The sequence below is a fragment of the Gasterosteus aculeatus genome, chromosome 4, assembly GCF_964276395.1.
Source record: "Gasterosteus aculeatus chromosome 4, fGasAcu3.hap1.1, whole genome shotgun sequence".
NCBI classification, from domain to species: Eukaryota; Metazoa; Chordata; class Actinopteri; order Perciformes; family Gasterosteidae; genus Gasterosteus; species Gasterosteus aculeatus.
In genome coordinates, this window is record NC_135691.1 from 12,811,179 (window position 1) to 12,835,622 (window position 24,444).

Consider the following 24,444-nt stretch of genomic DNA (forward strand, 5'->3'; position numbering starts at 1 on the left):
GCTATGCAAAGACCATCAAAAGGCAAAGAGAAGGAAAATCTGGTGACTGGCAAGTTAAAGGGCATAAAAGTCAGAGAGCATGTAACAGAGTTTTTAAAGTAAAAGATAAAAAATGCAAACCGCTGCAACTTCCCTGGAGGAGGTAGAGATTTGAATAAATCATAAGACTGCGTGTATTATGTGTACTTAGCCCCCTTAGCGTGTCTCTTTGACGTAAACAGTAGGTAATATGCAGCTGTCCTCGCGCAACATGTTGGTTAGAAAATATATAAAGCCCTTTGTGCGCATGTACACCGTGTACAAATACAATGAACAAACCTGCTGTTCACGCAGAGAACGCTATTCCGAACTGGTTAGATGCATATCTATACATCATCACTCTATAATCCCATACATAGCCCACTAACAGCCATCGCTGAGGATTGAACTGCTGGCAGTTGATTAAAGCCATCAGTCTATGCATTCAACAATTGATCATCTCCTGACAAGAATTTAAAGATGTTATTTTTTTGAGTAGCCCTGACATCATCTACCACCCCTGTCAGTTTACATTTCCCCCTGAGCGATTCTTACTAGACATACTAATATGTTTGTGACCTTGGACTTTTCCTCTGGTGCAATCGTTAGGCCTCTATGAATACCAATTAATATCTAAATCTAATGGGCTGACTTACTGGAATTTACTGAAGCATTCATTATTTCCATACGATGCCAAGACTTTTTCAAAGCTTTGAAACAAATATAAACTCATCTCACATCATGTGGCTGTTGATCAAGCCGTCATCTCCAAAAGATATTGATCACGGGACACAATTCATCAGGATACAGATGCCTCGAAGGCTAAACAATTTCCTGGGGGAGAACACTTTTTACCCTTAAACCAAAGTATCACCATGTTCCTTAAGACGGCTAATAGCAGAGTACAATTAAATAAGATGTGAGTAATTATGGACCTTAGAAGATAATGCAAGAAACAGGGCAGTGTTGGGGATTATTCAGGCAAAGTGGCCAAGATCTGAATCCCGAGTCCAATGATGCTCTTTGAATTACAACAATTTTAATTGTTAAATATAATAATACCTTAAAAGTCACTAAGTCTTTATATTTCATTCATATGGGCAAGCCAGCCTGTTTGACACGAGCACCAGTTAAACAGCTCATATTTTAATGAATGCACCTCTCTGTTTGACCACCTCATCCATTGTTAATTGAAAGATGGAATCTATTATGTATTATGTAACAGACGGGGTCTCATGACATTTACCGAGTAAATTCATGCTCCTTAACTGGAGAAGTTGTTGACTCCACAGTCTGTGCGGTGACCTTGTCCAGGCGAATGAATGGGCATGTTGAATAATGCAGTCTGTATGGGAAGCAATATGAGCTTCAGACAAGCAAACATAATTATATAACTGAAGCAGGCTTTCAGACTGATGTTGCAATAGCAAGTTGTGGAAGTGAAAAGTGGCAGGTAAATTGCTTGCCAGGTATGTACGTATGAATGTATTTAAAATGTATAACAATATACAATACTCAATAACTTTTTTTGCATGTGATACCACAGGAATGACAATCAATCTAAAACACGGCAGTCCATCATGTGGAAATTAGCGGTTGAGTTGATGGCGGTGTGCTGTATCTGGTCGCGGACTTTTACAACTCTAGAATGTTTCATCTTTGGTCAGAGAACCTGGCAGAACATGGCGTCCACATTAACAAGTACACATATAAAAGCAGGTATTTAAGTCGCCAATAGCGATGGATATCGTTGCAGCCAAACCAAAGAGCCAGAAGCCCTCTGCATTGGCACACCTCCCAACAAAGTGACCTCATTGAATTGAATAATGAGTCTGTGTTGTTGTCAGTCTAAAAATGTCCTGCGTGTTTGGCAGGTATTGTGCTTTAAAGCTGAACAAATTTCACAGCAGCAACGGGTCAGACCAGGGCTCACTCCCCGTGCAGGGAGTGACTGCCGATGAATGCAGAACCAGCTTGATTTTCTTTTAAACAGACAAAAGTACATCCCTCTCATTCATCCCTTATGAAGTGTACGGCAGCGCCTGTATCTGCAGGGATCCTGTACGTTGCCTTTACTTTCTCATTGTGCTGTGTTTACGTCGTTTCTGGGGCCCTATAAAAATGTAGCGACCACCTGCCACATTGTAAGCAGCGCACGCACCCGAGAGGAGCCGACCAACATGGCCGACAAAGCACCAAGAAAACAATATTAAAATATAGCGAGGCGAAACGCCAAGCGGGAAAAAGATTGTTCCAAAAAAAAAAAAGAGTAACTCTAGGGGTCAGCTGCAGGCGACTTCCTATTCATTCTGCCTAAAAGCTACCAGATGTAAGGGTACCGACAAAAAATCTTTTAACAGAATAACAGCCAGCACCCAAACAAAGGCGCATCACCTGCTGAAACGGGCGTCTTTATGGCATGTTAGGGATTACGGTTCTTCTAGCCTCACTGTGTTGTTGACATGGAAAAACAGTAGTGGTATCGAGTGCTCCAGCCAGCCATAGATGGGATGGCCGGTGGCGACAGGGAAGCTCCGTCACTTTGAATTCTGTTGTCTGTGTGCCTGCGTGTTTCAAACGCTGGATCTATAATAGGAGTTTCAAAACGTAACGCGCTCTGTGACTCAGCGAAAAAAGCCCACATTTGACCTTGACTCTTTTAAAGTGATGCCGTAGTAAAAGAATGTGACATTAAAATCAAACTACAATGCATTAACAAGTTGTGTTGCCAAGGAGTTGACATTATCATCTCTAGAATAACATTTATTCATGTTCCGTGACAAGCAAAATAGAAGCTTGTTGCATTTATCAAATCAGGTTCAAACGAAATTGCGTTCAGTGGGCTTAGTTGTTACACAAAGGCTTTTAAAGGTTCATCTCAATCCAAACAAATGATGCAAGTATTTGGCTGTAGAGTTTTACATTAAAAAACAAGCACATACACACACAAAGATATAGAGGGCTGTGAGACCCCAGAGACTCCTTGAATGAATCCTAAAATCCCTCAATACATTGCGGAAAGGCTGAATGTTAACTGCCTTTCTTTTGCTGGAAAAAGGATCGCTGACAATAGATGGGCCTCAGAGTTAAATATCAGAAAGGTCAGAATGTGGAAAGGGACTTAGTGAAATGTGAAATGTTGCAGCCTTGAAAATTTAGAGCAGTTATATTCAGTCTCTAATCCTCAGGTGACCATTTTTCTCTTTCAGACCTTTGGGATCCGTCTCTCTTTCTCTGTCTCTGTCTCTCTCTCTGTGTCCGTCTCCGTCTCTCTCGATCCGTCTCTCAGTGTAGAGGTTAAGGAACAGCTTGGGAGGGACACATAAGAGAGAATGATGGAGAATGCAGCTAAAAGGTTAAGGAGGCTGTAATCCTCCAGTAAAGGACAGCCAAAACTCACACTGTGCTTCAGCTGTTCCCAAAATACAAAAAAAAAACTCCAAATGCCAGAACCAAATGGAAGGCAAGAAAGAGCCGTGTTTAACAGAGACCACAGGTTACTGAGGAGGGTGGCAGTCGGACTCACTGGGTTGTCTTATTTTGTCCCACATCCCTAATGAACCATTTATTCCCCATAGAAACAGAAAAAAGGCTGTGCTGAACAAACATCTTACAGAAACAAAAGTCTCACCGGGCTTTCGGGCCTCTTAATCTTCCGTGAGACAAAACTGTCATTTAAATGTGTGCTGCACCACAGCAGTTAGTGAACACTGTTTGGATCATTACAGATTTCCGAAGCAGAACAATGCAGGTATGTAGTCTTCAACGCAGTTGGTGGTGGTAACACAACAAGAAAAGTAGCAAAACACCGCCGAAGGCAGTGAAGAAGAGTTTTGAAAGCAAGCAAACACGGATGTTAATGCCGCACAATTAAAAGAATTAAAAGGAATCAGTGCACAAACGTTCTCAGAAAACGGGTTGTGTCTCAGGGATGCAACAATGTGTTTTTTTTTCAAACACCAAATGTGTAGTTAATGTCCTTTTTTATTATTTGTTTAAGTCAAATCCGTCGGACCACTAAGCCTCAATGCCAAATGCCAAAAAATTCCAGACATACCAAATATATTAGCCCGAATTACATTGTGTGCAAAACCTTTATGTCGCGGTGCTTCAAATTAGACATTTGTTAAGTTGTTTTAAAAGGTAAAATAGGGGATCGGGAACCTAAGCTAACAGATTCCTGCATCAACAAATAAATTGTGTTTTCAATTTAACAGGGCTCTAAGACCCCACAGGCTGTGTCCTCTATTCCTCTTTGGTTTGGGATAAACAAGAGAGATATTGAGCCTTGGATTGACTGGGGAAGCGGGACAGCACAGCGGCATGAGGCTTCTGAATAGGGACTTCCTGCTTAGGTCGCGTCTTGAATCTCAAGTCAGAGTGGCTGGACCCCCCCCCCCCCCACCCCACTCCCCTCCCCCGGCTGGTCACAGCCCCCTCGCTCGCTGCGGTCATCAACCGCCCCAGATAGATGATCACACGAGATCATGCAAGTCCTTTTCTGTCAAACAAAAGAGCAGACATCTGCTCTGTTTTCAAATCACACAAGCCAATATTTGTTCTCGTCTTCTTGGAAAGTTTTTTCCGTGCTGTCTGCTTGGCGTACAGATTTCCTCGGCAGCGCTCGGGGAGCAGCCCCCCCCCCCTCCTCCTCCTCCTCCTCCTCCTCCCCAGCAGGCTTGAGTCGGGCCAACCAACGGGATTAGCATGGTGCGTTACTGACTGCCGTCGGCCCAGGATTGGGGGCCCTGTCATTCACAGCTCTGTAGCATCTGGGGGGGGGGGGGGTCATCTGTTAAGATGGAAATATGTCCAGTGTTTCTGCTCCGGGGTGCTTAATCTACAGGTTTTGGCAACCGGCGGCGGTGCTCAGGGCTGGCAGCGGGCTGCGTAACACATGGCAGACCGCTGCCTGTGAGGGCTGCATAAGAACGATATTTGAGTGGTCCAAATCAAGCCAAAATGTACAACAGATTTCTGTTGCACTTATCTCAAATAGACCCATGGTGGGATGAATTTAGGAGTCAGGAAGTGTGATCTCGGCGGGTCTCTCAGAGGCTGTGTAATTTAGAGAGACCGGGTTGAAGGACTCTTAGGACATTTTTCTGCAAGAGGGCTACGGACGGTGAAAGAGAACCGCTGTAGAAACCCGTGAAAAATAATTTTCACATTGCACAAACCGGCACCCTGCAGCACAGTGAGTTCACCATCACACCAAAACCTCAAGGAGGACCTCCAGAAAAGCGCGGGAACATCACAGATCACAGATCACAGTCTGTCGATCTACTTAACAATGTCAAACTTTTTTAAAGACAAAGATTGACCTCATCAAGTTGAATCCTCGCAAAATTGACAATCCAGCACTCTGAGGCTGAACAATGCTTAGCCGTAACCTTGCACATCATTACCCCTCTCTTCACCGTTCGCTCTCACTCAGAGAGGAGAAAATGACTGAGAGATAAAACCAAGGCTTCAATATCCGCCGCTCTGTGCACTATACGGCCACTTCAGATGCAAAAACTGCCACAGAAATGGCAACGAGCATAGATGACATTGAAGTAGCTATATAGGGTCCATAACAACTGATCGCTGGAACATAACCAAACCAAACATAAGTGTAAGAGAAACATGAATCGCTGTCATCTCATGCGCTGCAGCGTTGATCTTGCGAATGAGCCGACCTATGAGGACATGTTGGACACGCGGCGCTGCACCATTCCAGGAGGTAGAAGGGACAGCCATAATGCAAATTGCATTTTCGTCAGTGCAAACAATGATTTGCTTCAGAAAATAGGAAAATTGCTCTGTTGATTTTCATTTTTTTGATTTAAGCAACATTAGCCCAAAAAACCCCTCTTGATCTGAAACCAACTGACTATACAAAAAATAGAAACTACTACAATTCTTTGTTGAGCCTTCCATCATGAGTGTGTCTTTCAACTTTTGCCAGGACACGACTCTGAGGTTTAAGAGCTTTCCTCCTTTTTAATAGAAGAAAATGACCCACATCTTTGATATCCAGTGGCTTCACAATGTCCATCAGGGTGTAGTATCACATAGTCTGTAAAGTGGACTCAATAATGTTCAAACCTCAGGGTGAGTTGAGAATCATTTCTACATATACAGTACATTCTTACCAGTACTCTTCTAGATTTACACAAGCTCTACACGAATCATCGCACACTGGCTTCTTGTCACATGAAACAGAGAAACCTCATGTGATGTATTTTACAAGGTCCGTGGGTGACGTACAGTATCTTTCTCACTTGATAAGCATCAACAGTGCAGCCAAGGTGCTTAACTCTCGGTAAGGGGCCATTTACTCTTGTCACAACTGCGTACTGTTGCATGGCAACAGTAACACAACCGTTTTGTCAAAAGCCAAATGCCAAACTCTAGAAGGAGCAGTTCCTTCATATGTCAATTGCAGAATTGGTAGTGTAGGTCTTATTAGTACGTGACATGCACAGTATGTGTATATGACTCTACTGCCGTATAGAAGTCTCTATTGAAAGCATTGAAAAGCATTGGATAGAAAACACACACATATAAAAATTCGGATTTAACTATTGAAATGAAAACGTTGAAACAAGCAGCAAGTTATTCATGTTACCCATTTGGAATGAAATTTAAAAAACAATATTTTACTTTCCAAAGAAAAAAAAAAGCCCCGGAAAGATAACTTATGCTTAATTTGGAAGGCTAATACAACATAAGCCAAGATTAGTCAAAGCACTTAAAAAAACGGTGTAATTGAAATTTAAAAAAAGAGTTTTCAGCAACCTTTGGGTTTTAAGCAACCGTGCAGCAATCATGTTTCTGCACAGTAATGTGTGACAAAACCAACATAGAAAACTCCTGATAAACCATTTTCTCATTACCAAACACAGGGGACATAATTGAAAAATTCCATGTGGACAGCGAGTATTAAAGAGATATTTCTGTGTATATTCCACAACTGGGACTAACTCGGAAGCAGATGTGCCTGGAGGGCCAGTCTTTCTCTGAAAAAATTGGTTTACCGAAACAGAATGTATGATCGGGGCCAATAGCTGCCTCCCGCCACCATGGAAATCAACGGCGGAGGTCTGAAACAGAATCCTTACTGTGGAGCGAGACATGCTCTTTGTCCTCAGGCTGTACTCGTAAGGTCCTCCATTGCCTTCAGGACGGCGGTGAGAATTATCCCTTTGTTGTTACACCAACAATGAGATTTTAGCTGCCGCTAATGAAATTGCACCGCGTTTTGACGTGGCTGTGAGCATTTGCCACACGGATAGATGAAACCTGTCACGCCAATAAACTACCCCACCAGCCCCCTGTTTGAACAAGTGTGAATCATAAATTCAAGAGAAAGGGTGGCCCTCCACTTTTTAGTGTAAATTTAATCAACGGCTGAGACGCCGACGCTTTCAGGTGTCATTTTTGACAAATACTTCCAATAAGCTGGTGTCTTAAGTGCTGTCAGAGCCGCCTGAAACATGACTAAAGTCCTTTGTACACCAAGTCAAATTTTTTCTTCTAGCGTTTCAAAGCAGCACTCATGCCTCTGATTCAATCAACAGTTGTGTTTGAATGAAATAGGATTACATTTTAAACATGAACAAGCTAAACAACCCCCCCCAAAAAAGGAATAAATAAATGTCATGTTATTATTAAACATCATGATCTATTGTTTGACAACGGGTCATTATTTACTTAGAGACCTGCAATTTTGGTCCATGACACATATTCATAGCAAAACCACACTTCAGCACACACACACACACACACATAACGCAACCCCTCGTCACTCACACGCGTGTCAAGGTTGGTCTGGCTCAGAAGGCCCACGTTCATCCCAATTAGCACTTTGATTTGGGAGTGGACAGGTGTTGATATTGGCGGCTTGGGAAGGATGTCCCCATTCTCCTTTTTCTTTCTTTCACCCTCTCAATTCCTTTCTTTTGTTCCGCGTTGGATTTCTCTTTTTTTTTTTTTTTTTTACATACCTCCTTTTCTACACATTTTCTTGTTGGGTTTTCTGGCACATTCCTTGGATATTCTTTTGACTGTAAAATGAATGGAAAAACTACAAAATAACAGAGAGCTCTGGAAAAGATCGCATTAGACATGCAACAACTCAGACTGAGTCAGTAACCCCCCCCCCCACCCCCCCACCCACCGCTTCACCCTCTTTACCCTCGTCCTTCCACCCTCCCCAGTCATCATCAACAACGACAACAGAGGACCTGTTGAGAAAGTATCTGGGCTGTTGCTTCAGAAATATTCCAAAATGGTGGAATGAATTTGTCGCATCCTGAGACACAGGAAGCCCATATTCACATGCACTTCTATTTAAGACCCGTTACAGCCACACAGTAGGCAGAGGCTACATTTACAACGTTTTCTGGTTCACATTGTAATCTGAGTGTGACTATTAAGTGAGTGTCATTTGATTCTCAGAGCACTTAAAATTTCAAGCCTTTTTTTTTCCCTGTGTGGGCCTCCTTCAGAGGTGAAATAATAGTGTGTCCATTTTTAAGAGTCAACATCATACGTCTTGGAAGAGTTTTAGTCACCGTGGAGCCCAATCTATTATTTGCCTTTTGCACAAAACCTGCTCTCGCTTAGCTTTGTGCAAGGACAAACCAGATGAAGCCAGGAGAGTAAAGGGTCTTACATAGGTCAGGCTGATGCCACAGGCCTCTCGTGTACCAGACAGAATATTTCACCAACCCTACAGCAGTAGATCATTCACTTATGAGGCAGGCTACTAATCTCTAATGGCTAATCTCCCCAGAACAGTCAAGACAGTGAGGGTAGGAAAGTGCACCAAGTATTTCCAATCTGCTCTTTGTATGATTGGATTTCTGTTTTTTGGGGGGGTCATATTAATAAGTCATTAAGTCATCAAAAGAGGAACCTCTAACAGTAGCATGGAAAGGGAGAGTTGATGAAACGGCTAAATGAAGGATCAAGTCAAGGTGGGTGGCTGAGATGATGGACACAGACACGGCATGCGCCAGACAACAGGTCATGCTCGGCGCAAAACAAATACGAAGGTCACACAAAATTGCAGAGGAGAGACAAGAGGGAGAAGGAGGCAAGAGGCAGAATAGAAGGAGACGAGGTTTGGTTTCGTCCTGTTTACTCGACGCACTCACCATCCTCAGTGGGAACATAGATGTTTAGATAAAGACAATCCTCGTGTTGATCCTGTATGTACGTGGTAACTATATCCAGGTTGAAGGTGAACCATATAGGCATCATGATCTCTGGCACGGCGTTGTGAATATTTTGGGGGCAGACGGGAGCAAAGTGAGTGGCGTTCTTGATCCCCGACCAGGAGGACGGAGGCTCCGGCGGCATGAAGCGTTTCTCCCCCACTGGCGAGGCGGCGTACGGGACCCCCAGATACTGGTCCACCGGCCCGAGGATCTCGCTGGGCAGGGGCACCCTCACCCCTCGGAGTTTGCCGTACTGCGTGTTCACGGTGGGGTGGTAGTTCTGACCTCCTACGGCCGGAAAGCACCAACAAAAGCTCAGCACCCACAAGGACACGCCGAAGCCGGGGCGGCCGCGGGAACCGAGCCAGTTCTGCGAGGGGACACGACCTCTCCCCGGAGAGAACCACATGGTCCTTGAGAGCGAGTGTGACTGTAAATGACCAACATACAATCCGGGGCGACCCCCTCCCTCCCCTCCCTCCCTCCCCTCCCTTTCTCCCTCAGTGACGATCTTTCCCGCTCAGCCCTGCAGTCCGGCCACCTGACAGAGAGCCATGGGCTGGGATACTGGAGCCTGCCGGCTTGCGGGTGAAGAGAAGCAGTGGCGGTTAAGCAGGTCCTTCTCTCCACAGCAAGTTCCCTATTGGCTGTCCTCCCTGCGCTCGTCAGATCTTCCGTCCGGTGCTGCAAGAGAAGAGGACAGAAGAATCAATGACATTTCACGGACAGCCCACCGGTTTGTAGCTACTGTTTGAAGTCAGTCATTTTTATTGAGGAGTCCTTCTCTGTTAGGACATTAAACAGCTCACATAAACATGAAAGAGCTCTCAGTGCTATCGTCAATCCAGATAATCAAGAAGCTGCCTTGGTCTTGTATACTGCAATGAACTGCTGGGCAAATCGTCAAGATGTTTCTAATAATGCTAATGGGATGAGTGAAATGTAAAAGGCTTCAAATGACAGTACATAATTGTTGTCTAAGGCCAATGTTTACGATAATAGTTAAAGAATTGGTTAACAATGTCGTAAAACTAACGTCATTTGCCAAAATGAACATAGTTGCCATTTTTTTTAGCTCCTGGTGAAAAGCCCCAGATGAAAACCAAATCTGCATTGGCTGGTTGCCGACACATTGGCGCTCAAGTGATATGTGCGAACTATTCAAAGTTGAGTGCCAAAAGAGTCTCGACAGCGTAATCGCAGACAAATTCCTGTTATCTACCACGAGTATCCGGACCTGTTGGCAAGCTGCCCCAGAGTTGCACATAAAGGTGCTGGATGTTTTTCCAAAGACTTAACACAGTGACCAATGTACATTGGGTAAATAGTTAAAGACGCGTGGAGACAGGTTCGTCATGTGCACGCTCCTGCTGAAGGGCAACATCATCAACAGGGTTCTTGTGATTCCTCCCGGTGAAAGGTCTTCTAGCGTGTGACCTTCTGTCGCCGGTCAGTCATGTAGTGTGAAAACGACTCCAGAAATCCCGATGAGACACGACAGCATGTGTAGTGTGAACAGTGCGGCAACCTGACGACTTTGATGGTGGATAGCGAAGAAATATACATATATAGAAGTTTATCTGAAGCGAATATGAGAATTCGGCCGTCCGAATGATTGAAATCAAGTGGCTATAATTTCTTTTAACACACAGTGTCGCACTTTTCCTGTAGAGCTGCAGTGAGGGAATAGTAACAAATAAATGTGGTTTTATAGTAAAAAGACACCCACTTGATTCAACTAACTCAGAGTGCTGAAGCATCATAATAACCAGGAGACAAACTTTATGAACGGATCCCTGAAGATGTGCAAGAGGATTTACAGGGAAAGCACGGGTAGAACCCATCAGCAGGAGTCATTCACAAGTACATAACAACATGATAAAAAGCATGCACTGCTTAATTTCATGCTGCATTTCCCTTTGGTATAGACATGAACAAGGTGGACTTTAAATGCCATCTCCCTTTTCGCTCCTACAACAGATCTCATGAAAAGGGGAATAGGAGAGTTGTAGCTACAGGCAGCACAAGCACCTCCAGCCACTCTGCTGTAGATGCTAATCAACAGTCCCGGGGGGGAACCTGTGGTGCCGGCGACAACACCTTCCACCACTGCCTGATCAATTTTCAATTTCTGTGGCTTAGGGTCCACCTCAGCATTGTGCGCCTACCGCAGGATTTGCTGTAATAACAATGGAGAAGAAAATCCAGCATTTAGAGGAGGATATTGCATTCCAAAATGACCGTGTAAATGATTTATAATGTATCAGCGGCCGATAGAGGGCCACTACCCACTGATAGAAAGTAATCCCGACATTCCTGGAGGTGCTGTTATCGCTGGGCGGCTTTCCCATTCGGTGCAGACGGTGACCAAGAGGGAGCCTAACGTTGGAAGTTGTACATGGAAGCAAATAAAATGTGTGTGGTGGACTATCCCTCAGAGACTCGCCACACCGAGCACCTGCTAAGTCATAATACATGAAAAGCCAGCCATATCCAATCCAGGGACTAAAAGGCATGCATTGCTGGGGGCTGGCAAAAGGCTTCGAAATGCAAAATAGTCACATTGACAAAGTCTCTTCGGTGCTCACTAAGATTCTTGCAGCAGGAGTGGAAAACCTGGCAGACAAGTCTGCACTTGAAAGACTGTATGAAATATATTGTTAGAGTATAGGTATATATTGTTATGAGAGCGTCGAACCAGTGCCACATATAACAGCATTTACAGCCTCTGCTAGAGGGAAACGCCTGAACCTGGATGGAACTATTTACGAAATCACCCATAAAACATGACAAAACACAACCAGCAGAATATAAACCATATAGGGGACTCTGCTGCCAGAAAAGCGCCTATAACTAATGACTTATGCTTATTACTACAGTCTTGCACTGAATCTCATCTACATGAAGGTTGTACAGTAATGGTGAGCTGATTGATGATGAACAATTTGAGAGAAGCTGCAGTTTGTTGTGTTGTTGAACTATAGTGCGTCATATCAGGAAGCCTCCCATTTATTTCCAATACATTTCTATCAATAACCTCTTCTCTGTTTATTATACGGGTAGATGCAATCCAGCATTTTCATTGGGTCTGGTTGAGAGTGAGTGTACATTATGTAGCAATAAGCTATGAGGTAACTTATTGCTTTTATAATACGGTTACCAGCAAAATTATAAATAGTAAGTAAATAGCTGCCTTTCAGCACAACATAGTATCAGACACCAAACGTTGGGTATCGCATTTCAGTAGTCTAGAGAAAAATAGTCCCCCTATGTGCATGTAGAGGCATTGGGTCTCCTTGCAAGATCTCGCATCATCTCATTCATTCACATTGCTCATGACGTCCACCTGAATTGTCCGAAAGCTCGATTTGCCCGAAACCGGTCATTCGGTCATTTACGGTCTTTTTATTTTGTGCTGAAAGACAGTACTTTATCTTCAATAATGTAACAATAGCTGCAAACTGTTACATTATTGGACGATAGTAATGCCTCTTGTACCTTATTGCTTGAATATCAGTGACTGAGTATTACCAATACCTTTTAGTATAATGCAATTACATTTCAACAGAATTACATGTTAACAAAAGGATCATGAAGCTTGTTTTTTTTCATGGACAGCATGACATTTTGCAGTTAATTATTTTGTAATTAAAAAGAGATTAAGAAAGTATCTGCTTCTTTGATCTCCAATGTGCAAATAAACATTGAGGTAAAAGTCACTGCGACTTCCATTCTGCATTGCGGCAAGAAACATCAAGCTTGAAATGAAGTGAAAACGAAATGTTTTTGGATTAAAAAAACGGAGAATACATTCTCAAGCTTGAAATAATTCACTCTTAACTTTAACAACCAAGTGTTTTGAATTGGCTGCTGCGAGAGTCGTGCCCTAGACTGGCCTCCTCTCCATGGCAACAGCAGCCGAGGCTCTAGGGTATTGTAATGTTTTGACCTGTCCTCTTTGCCAAAATTATGGACAAAACAGGATTTAAGAAACAAATGTGACATTATATCACACATGAATAGGCTAGTTATATCATCGAGGACACATTTTGTATCTGTGTTTCGTTATTTTGATGAAATTGCACTTTCTTGTTCTTCTGGATTTGTATCCTTTTGGTTGAAATACACTTTGGATAAAAGCGTCATCTAAATCAGTGGTCCCCAACCACCGGTCCGGGGACCGCTACCGGTCCGTGGGCCGTTTGGTACCGGGCCGCATCACAGAAAGAATATATATATATTTTTTTTTTTTTCTGAAAAATGTTTCATTTTGAAAATTGACCGGCTTTTCTACTAATTATGTGCGCTCGTCCCTCTGACATATTCCCCACACGTCACCAGGCGTTTTTCTTCACGTTTACAATTGTCCTCTTACCGTCGGCCACCAGCTTACACAGAGCGCTACAACCCCCCCCCACACCCTCCCCCACCCGTCGGTCGTTCCGCCCGCAACAACTACTACCCCCCGTTATTCCGTCGGACCTTCTCAACCTTCTCCGCAAAATATTGTCTGACATGAAAACGGTCCGTGAGGTAAAAAAGGTTGGGGACCACTGATCTAAATGACATGTAATGTAATGCAAATGTAATGTTACATTATGAGAAAAGTTGAAAGCACTTTCATTCATAAATTGTGAACAGTCAGTGTATTCAATTTCTTGTGAAAACTACTAATATACTGTACATGTTTTTAAAATGAACTATTTCTCTAAAAATATTGTTTTACTGCTTTTTACTGACAGAAATTAAGTTATTTACAACCAATAGTCAATGGAAACCTTTCTGCAAAGTTGCAGTAAAAGTAATGATTGTTATTATAGTATAGCAGCAATACATAATGCCCAACTTAGAGGGGCCGACCTTGAGTCACAATTTTCTCTCAATATAGAATGAATAATCCTCATTCCCTTTTCTTGGCTGGACTACGGCCACCACCGGATGTTATGGGCACAATATCTATCAATATCTAAGTTACAGTTTTGACCAGAAGAGTTTCACATATTTTTTACTTATTACGTATTAGAGAAAAATGTTTTTGGCACATTATTATTCCCCACAGACACACAAATTTCAATTTTAATTTGAACTGAAGCCACACACACATCAGCAGAATAAGTGCAACAACACTAATTCTTGTCGAGATAAACTACGTCAGGTCAAACTTTTTTAATCGGGACACAGCAAGGACGCGGGACAGTGTGATGAAGTGTGCGTGTTTAGAGGACACACAGCACAGAGGACTTCATCTGTCTCTCCTCCAACAGCATCTCAGAGGTCCTCTCTGCTTTGATCTCTCTACCTGCTGAAGCACTGCCAAGGGAGGAACAGAGGGGGGAGAGAGCCAGGGAGAGATTGCATGAGTTCTCCCTCATCATCCCAGAAATATTGATCGTCTCATCACCGCGGCCTTGCAGCCCATAATAAATACAACTGGCGGGATGGAGGTGGCGGAGGAGAGAAGGAGGGGAGAAGGAGGAGAGAAGAAGGAGAGAGGGGTGCTGAGTGTAAGGGAGGTTATTAGCCCTTAATACCAGACAGCACTCCACCAAGTACCAGCCGTTAAACACAATGCTCCCCCGATTCGCCGGCCCCAGATTTATACGACATGTTGCATTCTGCCGGTCCCATCCCTATTCACCTCTATTGAAAAAGACGGCATCACTACAACTCGCAAGTTGTCCCTATACAGACCCAATAATTAGAAGAAAATACATCTTTATTTTTGGTCCGAGCCCACAGCCGTGCATATTGAAGAAGACCCTTTGTTCTCCTGCAGCGGAGAGATCCGTGCATAGCAATAAAAGTCTGAGCACAGAACCAAATGTACTCCTACGCCCCGAAATCCCTCCGAGAGAGGCTGAATGGACTCTTGTTAAAAAAGGGAACCAATAGGAGTTCTGAGTAGATGGAGTTTCTGACTCTGCTCCGCTGGTATTGTAAGACCGCAACAAAAGCATTCACAGAGCTGCATTAGTCCTCTGGAGCATCCACCTTGCAAAGAAGTGAGCCGCCCTGACCCGAGAGAGTGTAATCACTGGTTACAAATGCGTGCTGTTACGTTATAACAAAGGCTGAAAGTGCCATTACGGAAACGATAAGAGACAGGCAACAAGATGAGAAGCAGAAGACAGAAACCTATGTACCTCGGCTGAACTCATTAAAATGTGAGAGGCGACGGCGAAAAACTTAATTTAGTGTCTTCACCCCCCACTTCCCCCCCGTTTGTGCACCAGAAGGACGCCAATCTACATCACTGCAAAGGCTCCATTTTGAGACAAGCTCAGCTCGTGATAGGATTGGTCCCAGGCCTCTGCGTGTCAATAATGTGGAAATATATGTCTGTGAATTGTCTGATTACAAGTGTTTATTTCGAATTGGCAAACATGGATTTCAGCACGGCGAAATCAATAATGAATGTACACACACAGGGCAGGGGTGCGCTCGCACGTACGTTCTGTATATAAGCTGGCGGGCTTGACGAACAACAGTCCACCACATTAAACCAAGGAGATTGGCATGTTTCAGAAACAACATTCACAAAATGTCAAATCAAACCGAAGCTTCGAATGGCTCCTGCTGGGAAACAGTGCCGCTATAATAATGAGGGATGAGGGCTCACTCTTCCTCTTCTCTACTCTCCTCCATCGGAGACAGAGCCTGTGCAGTTGCCATTACTTAGGGAGATACAGCATTAAATCAAGGACAAAGACGCAGCACATTCTGACTGCTAATCACCGCGCTGATGTTGACATATTTCCAAAGAGGAAAAAGGGTGATGTTAAAGAATAACGGTGCTGCCTCTGTGGCCGCCTGCTAAGCCGTCTGTCTCCACGCCTTCTCCTGGCTGCCGGATAAATGCTGCCGCGAGTATAATTACCAGCCAAACGGCCAAGGAAACACGGAGAGGTGAGCACGGCAGGCAAAATAAAGACGGATTCCCGGGGTTGAGATGAATTCAAAAAGCTGCACGGTGAATAAATAATGGCAATTCGCTTAACTGCTGACGGTGCTTGAAACGACTGTTTGCTCTTTGTGACTAAAATAATAGGGACAGATTTGATCTAGGAGTTCTGAAGCTGGAAGCTGAGGCAGTGGCCCGTCCTTACACCTATATGCTTCTATTTCTATTAACCGGGTGTGTGCACGCCTCTGAGGGTCAGATATGGTTGAGGCAGTAATAAGACATTTGAAAAATGATGTGGGGGAATAGGGATGTTAATGAAAAATAAACTGACTAGATGAAAATTAGATGGAAAAATAACTGGGGAGCTTATATATATATAAGAAATAAAGAAACTCCTATCGATACGCTGCAGCATCCCACTAGACACTCCTCGTGTAATAAAAACCCCTCGAGCTAATCACTCAAGCAGCCCACGGGGATTCTTTGAGGAACCACAGGGGCAAGTATTGGGTCCGTCTCTAATCTAGCCGTATGTAAACACATTAAGGCATTACACTTGCCACACTCATTATCCACCCTCCCACAGCTGCCGGTCGTAGGGTGGGATCTGTTCTTTTGACGAAGCGCTTTGTGAGCCTTTTCTATCACCCTGCCAACACGCGTCCAATGTGGTGCTGACGAAACAGCACAAGGCCGGCATTGAAGTAGTACGTATAAAAGATGAGTCTATCTAAAAATGGGTTCATTTTGTGCAATCTCATTAAACAATATCAAGGTTATGTTGTTACATGTCAACATCAGTATTGCACAAACATTTGGGCTCTAAGGAGGTAAATGTCGGTCCGCTGCTTTCTTTCTGCCTCCATGTTTGTCTTTTATTTGTAGAAAAATGTCGGATGGAATGTTTTTGTATGAACTGTATAATTCTGGTAATACCCAGACTTTTTAGGTGGTACCATTATCAGGTAAAAATTCAGATTTGTCGAGGCATTCCCATCAGCATCAGCTGTACTCTGCGGTCAGTACTCGGGCAAATAATAATATAATAACACACTGAAGATGGTGAAAATGTGAAACCATGTACTACAAATAAGTGTAACCGACATTCACATTTAGCTCATCTCTCAGATACTACGAGTCGATTGTTTATTCAATTCAATATATTAAAAAAGCACGATATTATAACAGAAGCTATCTTTTTCATATGCGGCAGGTCTAGACAGTACTCTATAATTTAAAATGACCAAACATGCCGTTATGAACCAGCACTGGGGCCACAGTTGCAAAGAAAAGATCCTGCTTAACAGGTAACCAGATTCTTCCAATAAGAAAGGCAAGCAGTTTTCTGCAAAATAAATGTTGTTTTGAAATGGATTAATAAATATGGACACGTTGACAGAGATACATTATGGGTCAAAACAGGTTCTTGGTGGTAAGCGGATTATTATTTTACATACATATAGTGCTACATTAAAGAAAAACACACTTCTATTTGTTTTTAAGCTGTAAAATAATATGTATGAATTTATTTTGATGAAACATATACATTCTATACTGTTAATATAGATGTTCCTTCCTGAATTTATAAATATTTGCATTTTGTGGTTGTGTAAGATACCCCTCTCAAAAAATGGTTAAAAAAAAGAGAAGACCAGAATTTTGAAGGCTCCTGTGTGTTCCGTATTGGGGAAATATAAAAAAGAGCCTTTTTATCAACCGCATCATCACAAGTGTGATCAGCTGATTTTAAAGGCACGCCATTTGAATGTAATGTGCGACAGGTCATATCATCACACTACTGTGAAGTGGCAACACATTTGATCAGACATGGGGAGAACATGCGAAACATGATTGAATTCCTAGAGAGGATATACTCGAGACTACCAAGGAGAATTCGGAAGATATTTCAAGCAGCTTCTCTCATCTCCTCCACTGTGAGGACAGCACGTATAACATCGCAGCACTAACATCAATTTCTGGCTTACGGTTGAAAGGAGGATGGATTTTTTAGCCTTCTGGGATGCATCTCTTATAGAATTCCGGCAAGTGCAAGGAGCCTAAACAGCGCTGGCATGCCACTATGTACATAATGCCAATCAAAGTTTATGACAATCACTTTAAATGTGAACTGGAGTGTAATACTCCTGCTGTATTCTTTGAGACGAAATGCAGCTCATCACGGAGGTCCTGGCTAGTTATCAAGAGTCACTGCCTGGAAAGAAAACACACTTAACATTTACACTGATTGATTGAGGGTTTATATTAATGGGAATATAAGAGTTTTTTTCCATTTAAAATCTGTATTGAATGCTTTAACCCTGTCATTTTATGTAATGTGTCTGAACATGCAGCGCAATGCACGTCAATCCAAGTGGGATGGGAGAGGGAATATTTTATTAAAGCAGCTATTCACACTTCACAAACATATAGAGTTGAGCTGATGGTTTGTTGTGAGTTAATTGAGGCCTGGCGGGTAATTACAACAGGGAGTTGATCTCTCACAATCAGGGTTGCAACTTCATTGGCACTGCATCGCAACATCAGAGGTGGATCAGCTCCCATGCCTGGCATTGAACCTTCTCCTCTGGGTTAAAGAGACCACGCAGTTGTCCTTGGCCTCAATAACCATTTGAAAAGCCAGTATCGGAGTCGATACCGAGCTAAGAGCAACGGACATCAGTGGGCAATTATTTAAAGAGAGTAAAACAATTCCTCCAAGCCAGAGGAGTCATTCTGATGATGACATGATTCGGATTATCTTTGAAGTTAATAACATTCAATATACATCAATAACCGGAATTATGTTGGTAATTTAGTGCAGTTGTATACACAATGGACAATTCCTGTCGGAGTGGAGAGAAAAAAAAAAGTCTACACCCATTTCAGAAACTAAAGCAGAAATCCTCAGAAACACACACAAAGCCAGGCCTTTGAAGAGCTGATCATCCTGAGGACAACTCTTAGCCATGCACCATTTTAATAAGCACTGAGCCTTGCAATGAGTGCGTGTGATTCACCACTTTCACTGCATTTTAATTTATGTTATCTGCGGAGAAAGATGGAAAATTCAGATCTACATGTCCAGTAGTATTTGAAATTATTATTATAATATTTTTTTCTTTTATGATAAAATGAATTCTTTGACTGTGAAATGTAATTGCCTCGTGCATTTGTGTGTGTGTGTGTCTGTGTGAGCACGTACAATGTGTACTGTAAGTATGTTGAAAAAATGAATCTTGCCATGTCCTAATACGCTAAATAACAGCTTTAATTTAAGGTAAGTAGGTGGCAGTTCTCGGTGAAAATTGAAACATCAGCTTCATCATTCAGTATGGAAGGGCTCCACAGTGCAATACACATACCGAGGTGAGACATGACCCAGATGCTGCCGGTAAAATTAATGAGGTAATAAGGTATTAGGCGCATTCACATTTGCAGTAGTTACAGTAATGTGCAAACACAGAGCTATTCCAAGTTCAGGTAAAATATGGCGTAAGACTGCCGGAAGGGGAGTTCGTCCATTTCATCTGATCTAAAAGTATAACGGTGTGCTGGATCATATACAGAAGTGGGGTAGCTTCTCCTTTTATGTTGCGGCATGTGCTTTAAAATGTTACATACATTTAAAGCTGAGCTGCACATGCCAGCATTCTTAATTGCGATTAAAAGTCCAAAGATGATTATTAATGAAGCCACCAACGGCCAACACATTATTCTGATGTTTCCTCTCAGAGACCTCGGCTACACTACCTGGCTCCCTTTCGGAGAACTCACAAATGCCCAAATGACAGTGGTAGACTGATGCTATTGACATGCAAATGCCTGTTAGTTGCAGAGAAGTGAGAGGTGCCAAAGTGTATTGTTGTGTGACAAGCAGGATTTCCAAACACATAGCTGAAAGCCGAGTTGTACACGAGTTCACTTGCCGCGGCGAAACCCTCCGTGTCTATTTTCTTAAATAAAAAAAGGTATAATGGATTCATGAGCATTATGGCGTGGGCCCTATTTGCCGAGGGAGCACAGGGTTGCTGAGGCCTAATGACAACAGATTAAATGAGGTCTGTCCCCTGTACATGATGCTTGAAGTTTTATGGGGACATAATTAAGTTTCGAACGGACCCGACAGTGATGTGCTTTTAACTAAAGGTCAACAGTAAACAGCAATGTGAGCCACACTTGATTACTATGTATATCACATCAAAAAACAGGAGGCCGCAGCACTAATGAGGGGCTGACCTTCATCTTCAGAGTAAACAAAAACCAAGCAAACACATGCCGCGCCACATGGCCGCTTTCAGCCATTAGTATGAGGTGTGTAGCAATTTGGTAGCACTTTAATACTCAGAACTACTACCGTATATGGAAATTATTTCAGAGAAAGGCTTGCTGTAAAACCTAATCTGATTGTTTTTTATTTTATTTATAGCAACAGGAGAGACGTCGGAGCCATACATTTAAATAAACAGCTAACGAATATAATGAAAAATTGAATCCTGACTGCTTTCATTTAAATGAATCAACATCATCATCTCCAACATATGACAATCGGAAATGGAAATGCGGTTTGAGCCTTTACATCTTAATTCATCCTTCTACCGGCACATTCAGAGGCGCAGCAAGGTGGATTTAGAGGAGATGTGGAGGGATTAGTGAGATGATATCGTTCCCCACGTTTGAACTTCCCCTTTCTCCCGCAGCATTACAGCCTGTGGCTGTTTTCTCCAATGATCCAGGACTATAGGGCTGAAGCTCAAGGCTGTATCCCTTCAGGGAATCCAAAAGCTTTGGTAAACAGCTAAATTTCATTTCAAAATTGGATAAGATAAAGTCAGATTTATATAGACGTTTTGACTTGAATTGGGTGTCAAAATATTTAAGTGTTAGAAATCCGATCTGCGGCATTGGTTTAGCGGGTTGAGGATAAAAACAGAGCGTTGTCCGGGAGGAGGAAAGCAGCTGTTTGTGAATCTCCCAGTTGCCTATTTAGAAAAGCAGCCGTCTTCCTCGGTTTACTACGAGTTCACATTGATATTCTAGATTTTATTAGTACGGCCGGAGACTCCAGATGATAATGAGCTTCGAGGGACATTTTAAATGACAGTGCCCTTTGTTGAAGGGACGGTGTAAACAACAGAGGCGACCCAAGCTGTCTTGTTACTAATACTCATCTGCATTTGTGTAACTGAGGGGCAAGGCCATGGCAGACAGGATGTGGATGTGGACTTTTCAAATACACAGCGGTGTGGGACTGGTCGAGTGGGGCGGAGGAGAAACATGCCTCAATATCACACATGGAGGAGGGAACACTTTGCGTCCTTTGGGCTCACCCTGGCAGTTATGTCCACCCTCCATTCACTCTTTCTAATCCTGTCTGAAAGCCTGTCTTGAATGTCAGGCTTCTTCCTAAATTGGCTCGTGTTCTTGGTGATTGATTAAAGTACTGTAACCCAGCTTTATCAGACCGCCTGAACTCTGCATTTCTGCCAAATCTATTAGGTAATGCATCTTTTGTTATTGCTGTCCCCCCCCCCCCCCCACACCCTCCCCACCCTCAATCTTTTGGGAAATGCACGGATCTATTTGCCACCAAAAAGTATCAACGGAGCCCCAGAACACTGTGCACAGGGACATACTTATGCACACTCCCCCTTTTCCAGCTTTCGACTGATGCCGCGGTGGAACCCGAAACACAAATCTAAGTGGCATGACGTTGAGTAAACAATATGGCTGTGATTCATGAGTTCTAATTTTGTAATACGCTCCGTGCCATTGCACACAGAGGAGCGAGGAGAGGAGCGGTTGCCCTGATATTATTGCTGACGCCTGAGTCCTAGACGTTGCACTAAAGAGTGTCTCCTGCGGGACATTATTCAAGCACACACACGGGCACCACAAAGTCCACGAGACAAGAGTAGGCCACTACAACAGCAAACACGCACATCCTCAGACACTGCGGCCCACTGAGGTTGTGCAGCAAGGCGCCGCGCATCTAGGGTGGCCACTTAAAAAAAAAACGTGAATGAACGTCATTGGCACATTGACTCGGTGAACTACAGCACAGAATTTAGTGGGAGGAAACCACTCAGCACAGACACGCATGCAGAGCTAAGGGTTTGAATTAAAGTCCCATTTGTGTACTTTAAACAGAGTACAACGCCACATTAATGACTGCACGCTTAGAAGTAGGCCACATCTAAACACCGGAGGCAAATCTGCCCGCGGGTTGTCTGCTCTTCCTCAAAAACTGCACACAGTAGGAACTGAGGGCCACGACTGTACCTCCGCTTCCTATTCCGTGCCTACTTTGCAGTGAAGGAGCCCTGAGCAATGGCGACACATACTGTAGATACTGAATGCACTCGTACTCGCGGTCTGATGTAACATCTGAAAATCAATTCTGAACATGTGAGACAACTTCTCCCATTTGCGTCATTTCTTTTTAATTCCTCATAATGTTTTTGTTTCCATGTTTCATTAACAACCTGAGGGGGGGGGGGGGGGGGGGGGAGGCTTTTCCTCTAACATCTGGATGTTAGCTACCTTGAGTGAGGAGTCATATTGGATCAGATCCCACTACATCAAATGCAACTTGAGGGCACATTATTTATTCATTTAGCAGCTGACATCCAAATCATGCCCTAAACGGTGACACTTTGAAAAACTATTCCTCTGTGCCTGAACTGTGCCGATAAGAAGGCAACAAGCAGGATCTGGCAGGGGGGACAAGTTTTATGTTCCTTTTACCGGGCATGAACGCAGATGAGACGGAACAACGAGGCCATTGTTGTTTTCTAGCAGAGGAGCCTTGGAGCTTCTGCGAGGAGCAAACACAACAATGAAAGTGTCTCTATGCCTGCTGTAAAATTCCATGTGACTACAAGGTCCTGTCGCAATTTTCATACCCACTGAAAGCAAAGCCCTCGGAGCTACAATGGCACATCACATATTACCAATATTTACCCCTGTGGTGAACAGGAAGCGTGTGTGGTGTGTCTCTCAGTTCGAGTTTATGTGTGCGTGGGCGATTTTTTTTTTTATTGTCCTTTTCCATGTTTTATTAGTTGGCAGTTCAAAAAAATGCAAAGATAAATGAAGATACATTTTTCACTCAGCCGGGGTAGAATCCGCTTTTTCATTCAAAGCTTGCCTGTGTGAGAGAAGTGGAATGCTTTCAGGGGGAAAAAAAACACATTTGATAATGGAATGAATTCTCTTTTTCTATCTCAGCACAAGACTTCTTTTCACTTTCGGACCCTTTGGATGACCTACGGAGGGGCACGTTGGTGAAGATTACCCTCAAACTCATCAGCAGTTTGCATCAGCAACTTGATATGCAGACATACTCCAACGAAGGAAATCCATATGTGATGGATACAAAGAAAAGGTTTTCAGTGGAAGAGGAGAGCCGCCTCTGCAGGATTAAGAGCTTTAGATCTAATGATGAGAAGGGCCCTGTTTTTATTTGTTTTCAAACAGGCATTTTTGCTCTTGATGGAATGTCGACCATGTTCCGTCTCCGGAGAGTACAAATGCTCATCAAAGGCCTGGCTTTGTCCAACAATCCATAAACTCTTAATGCCACATAGCAACAAGACACTTGCTGGACGAGTTCAGGCAAAGAGCAAAAATCAATGACGGACAATTGATCCCAATTTATAAAGTGATTATGGTACATGCTATTTCATATCATACGCGTTTGGTGTTTGATTGTGCTACATGAATGGAGAGCTCATGTTTTGGGGAGGAAGCCCCTCCAGCTCAGAATTCCGCGGTGGGATTCTCGCTCTTCCTGTCAATATCTGCGGCAGTGGCTGCCAGAAGATTTGGTGGCTGTGAATGCCCGGGGGCCCGAAAGCCGGGCAAAGGGGTTGTGTGGGATGCTCAGATAAATGGGTCGGGGCTTTGTTTTATTGCAGCACTGCTTGTCTTAACTTTCTGTGTCTACCAGGGATTTAGAAAATGTGCTAGTGTCCTTGGGCCTCTCTCTGCAACAGCGGCTCTGAGTCGGGTTTGAGTCAGCCCTGGTGCCTCAAGATTACATAAATATCCTCTACGAGCCATTCACCACTTCATCCATGTCTATATCCATACTGTTTTTTCTTTTTTTTTGCAGCGACTGTGGGTTTTAAAGGCTTAGATTAAAAGGGAAACTGAGGATCTTCATTAACGCAAGACCTTTCACTCTGTGCTGAACAATTAAACGCAAAAGAGTAAACATTTCCTCAATGGAGGATGTTCTTCTCTCTCATCCATAGCTCTGAACCTTTGCTAATGGATTTGACTAAAAAAGACCGTAACAACAAATGTGATGCA

At 43.3% G+C, this 24,444-nt stretch overlaps 1 protein-coding gene across 3 annotated transcripts in view; it reads right to left on the reverse strand.

The window, feature by feature from the left end:
* The window catches only part of nlgn3a (neuroligin 3a), a 113,182-nt gene that overhangs the window by 79,822 nt on the left and 8,916 nt on the right, over positions 1-24,444 (reverse strand). Inside the window, exons 2-3 of one of the 3 annotated variants that reach the window (XM_040172498.2) lie at positions 9,165-9,911; positions 8,010-8,069 (exon numbers count right to left, since the gene is read on the reverse strand). In XM_040172498.2, the coding sequence (XP_040028432.2) occupies positions 8,010-8,069; positions 9,165-9,636 (532 nt within the window). In that variant the 5' untranslated portion in view covers positions 9,637-9,911. 3 annotated transcript variants of the gene reach the window in all.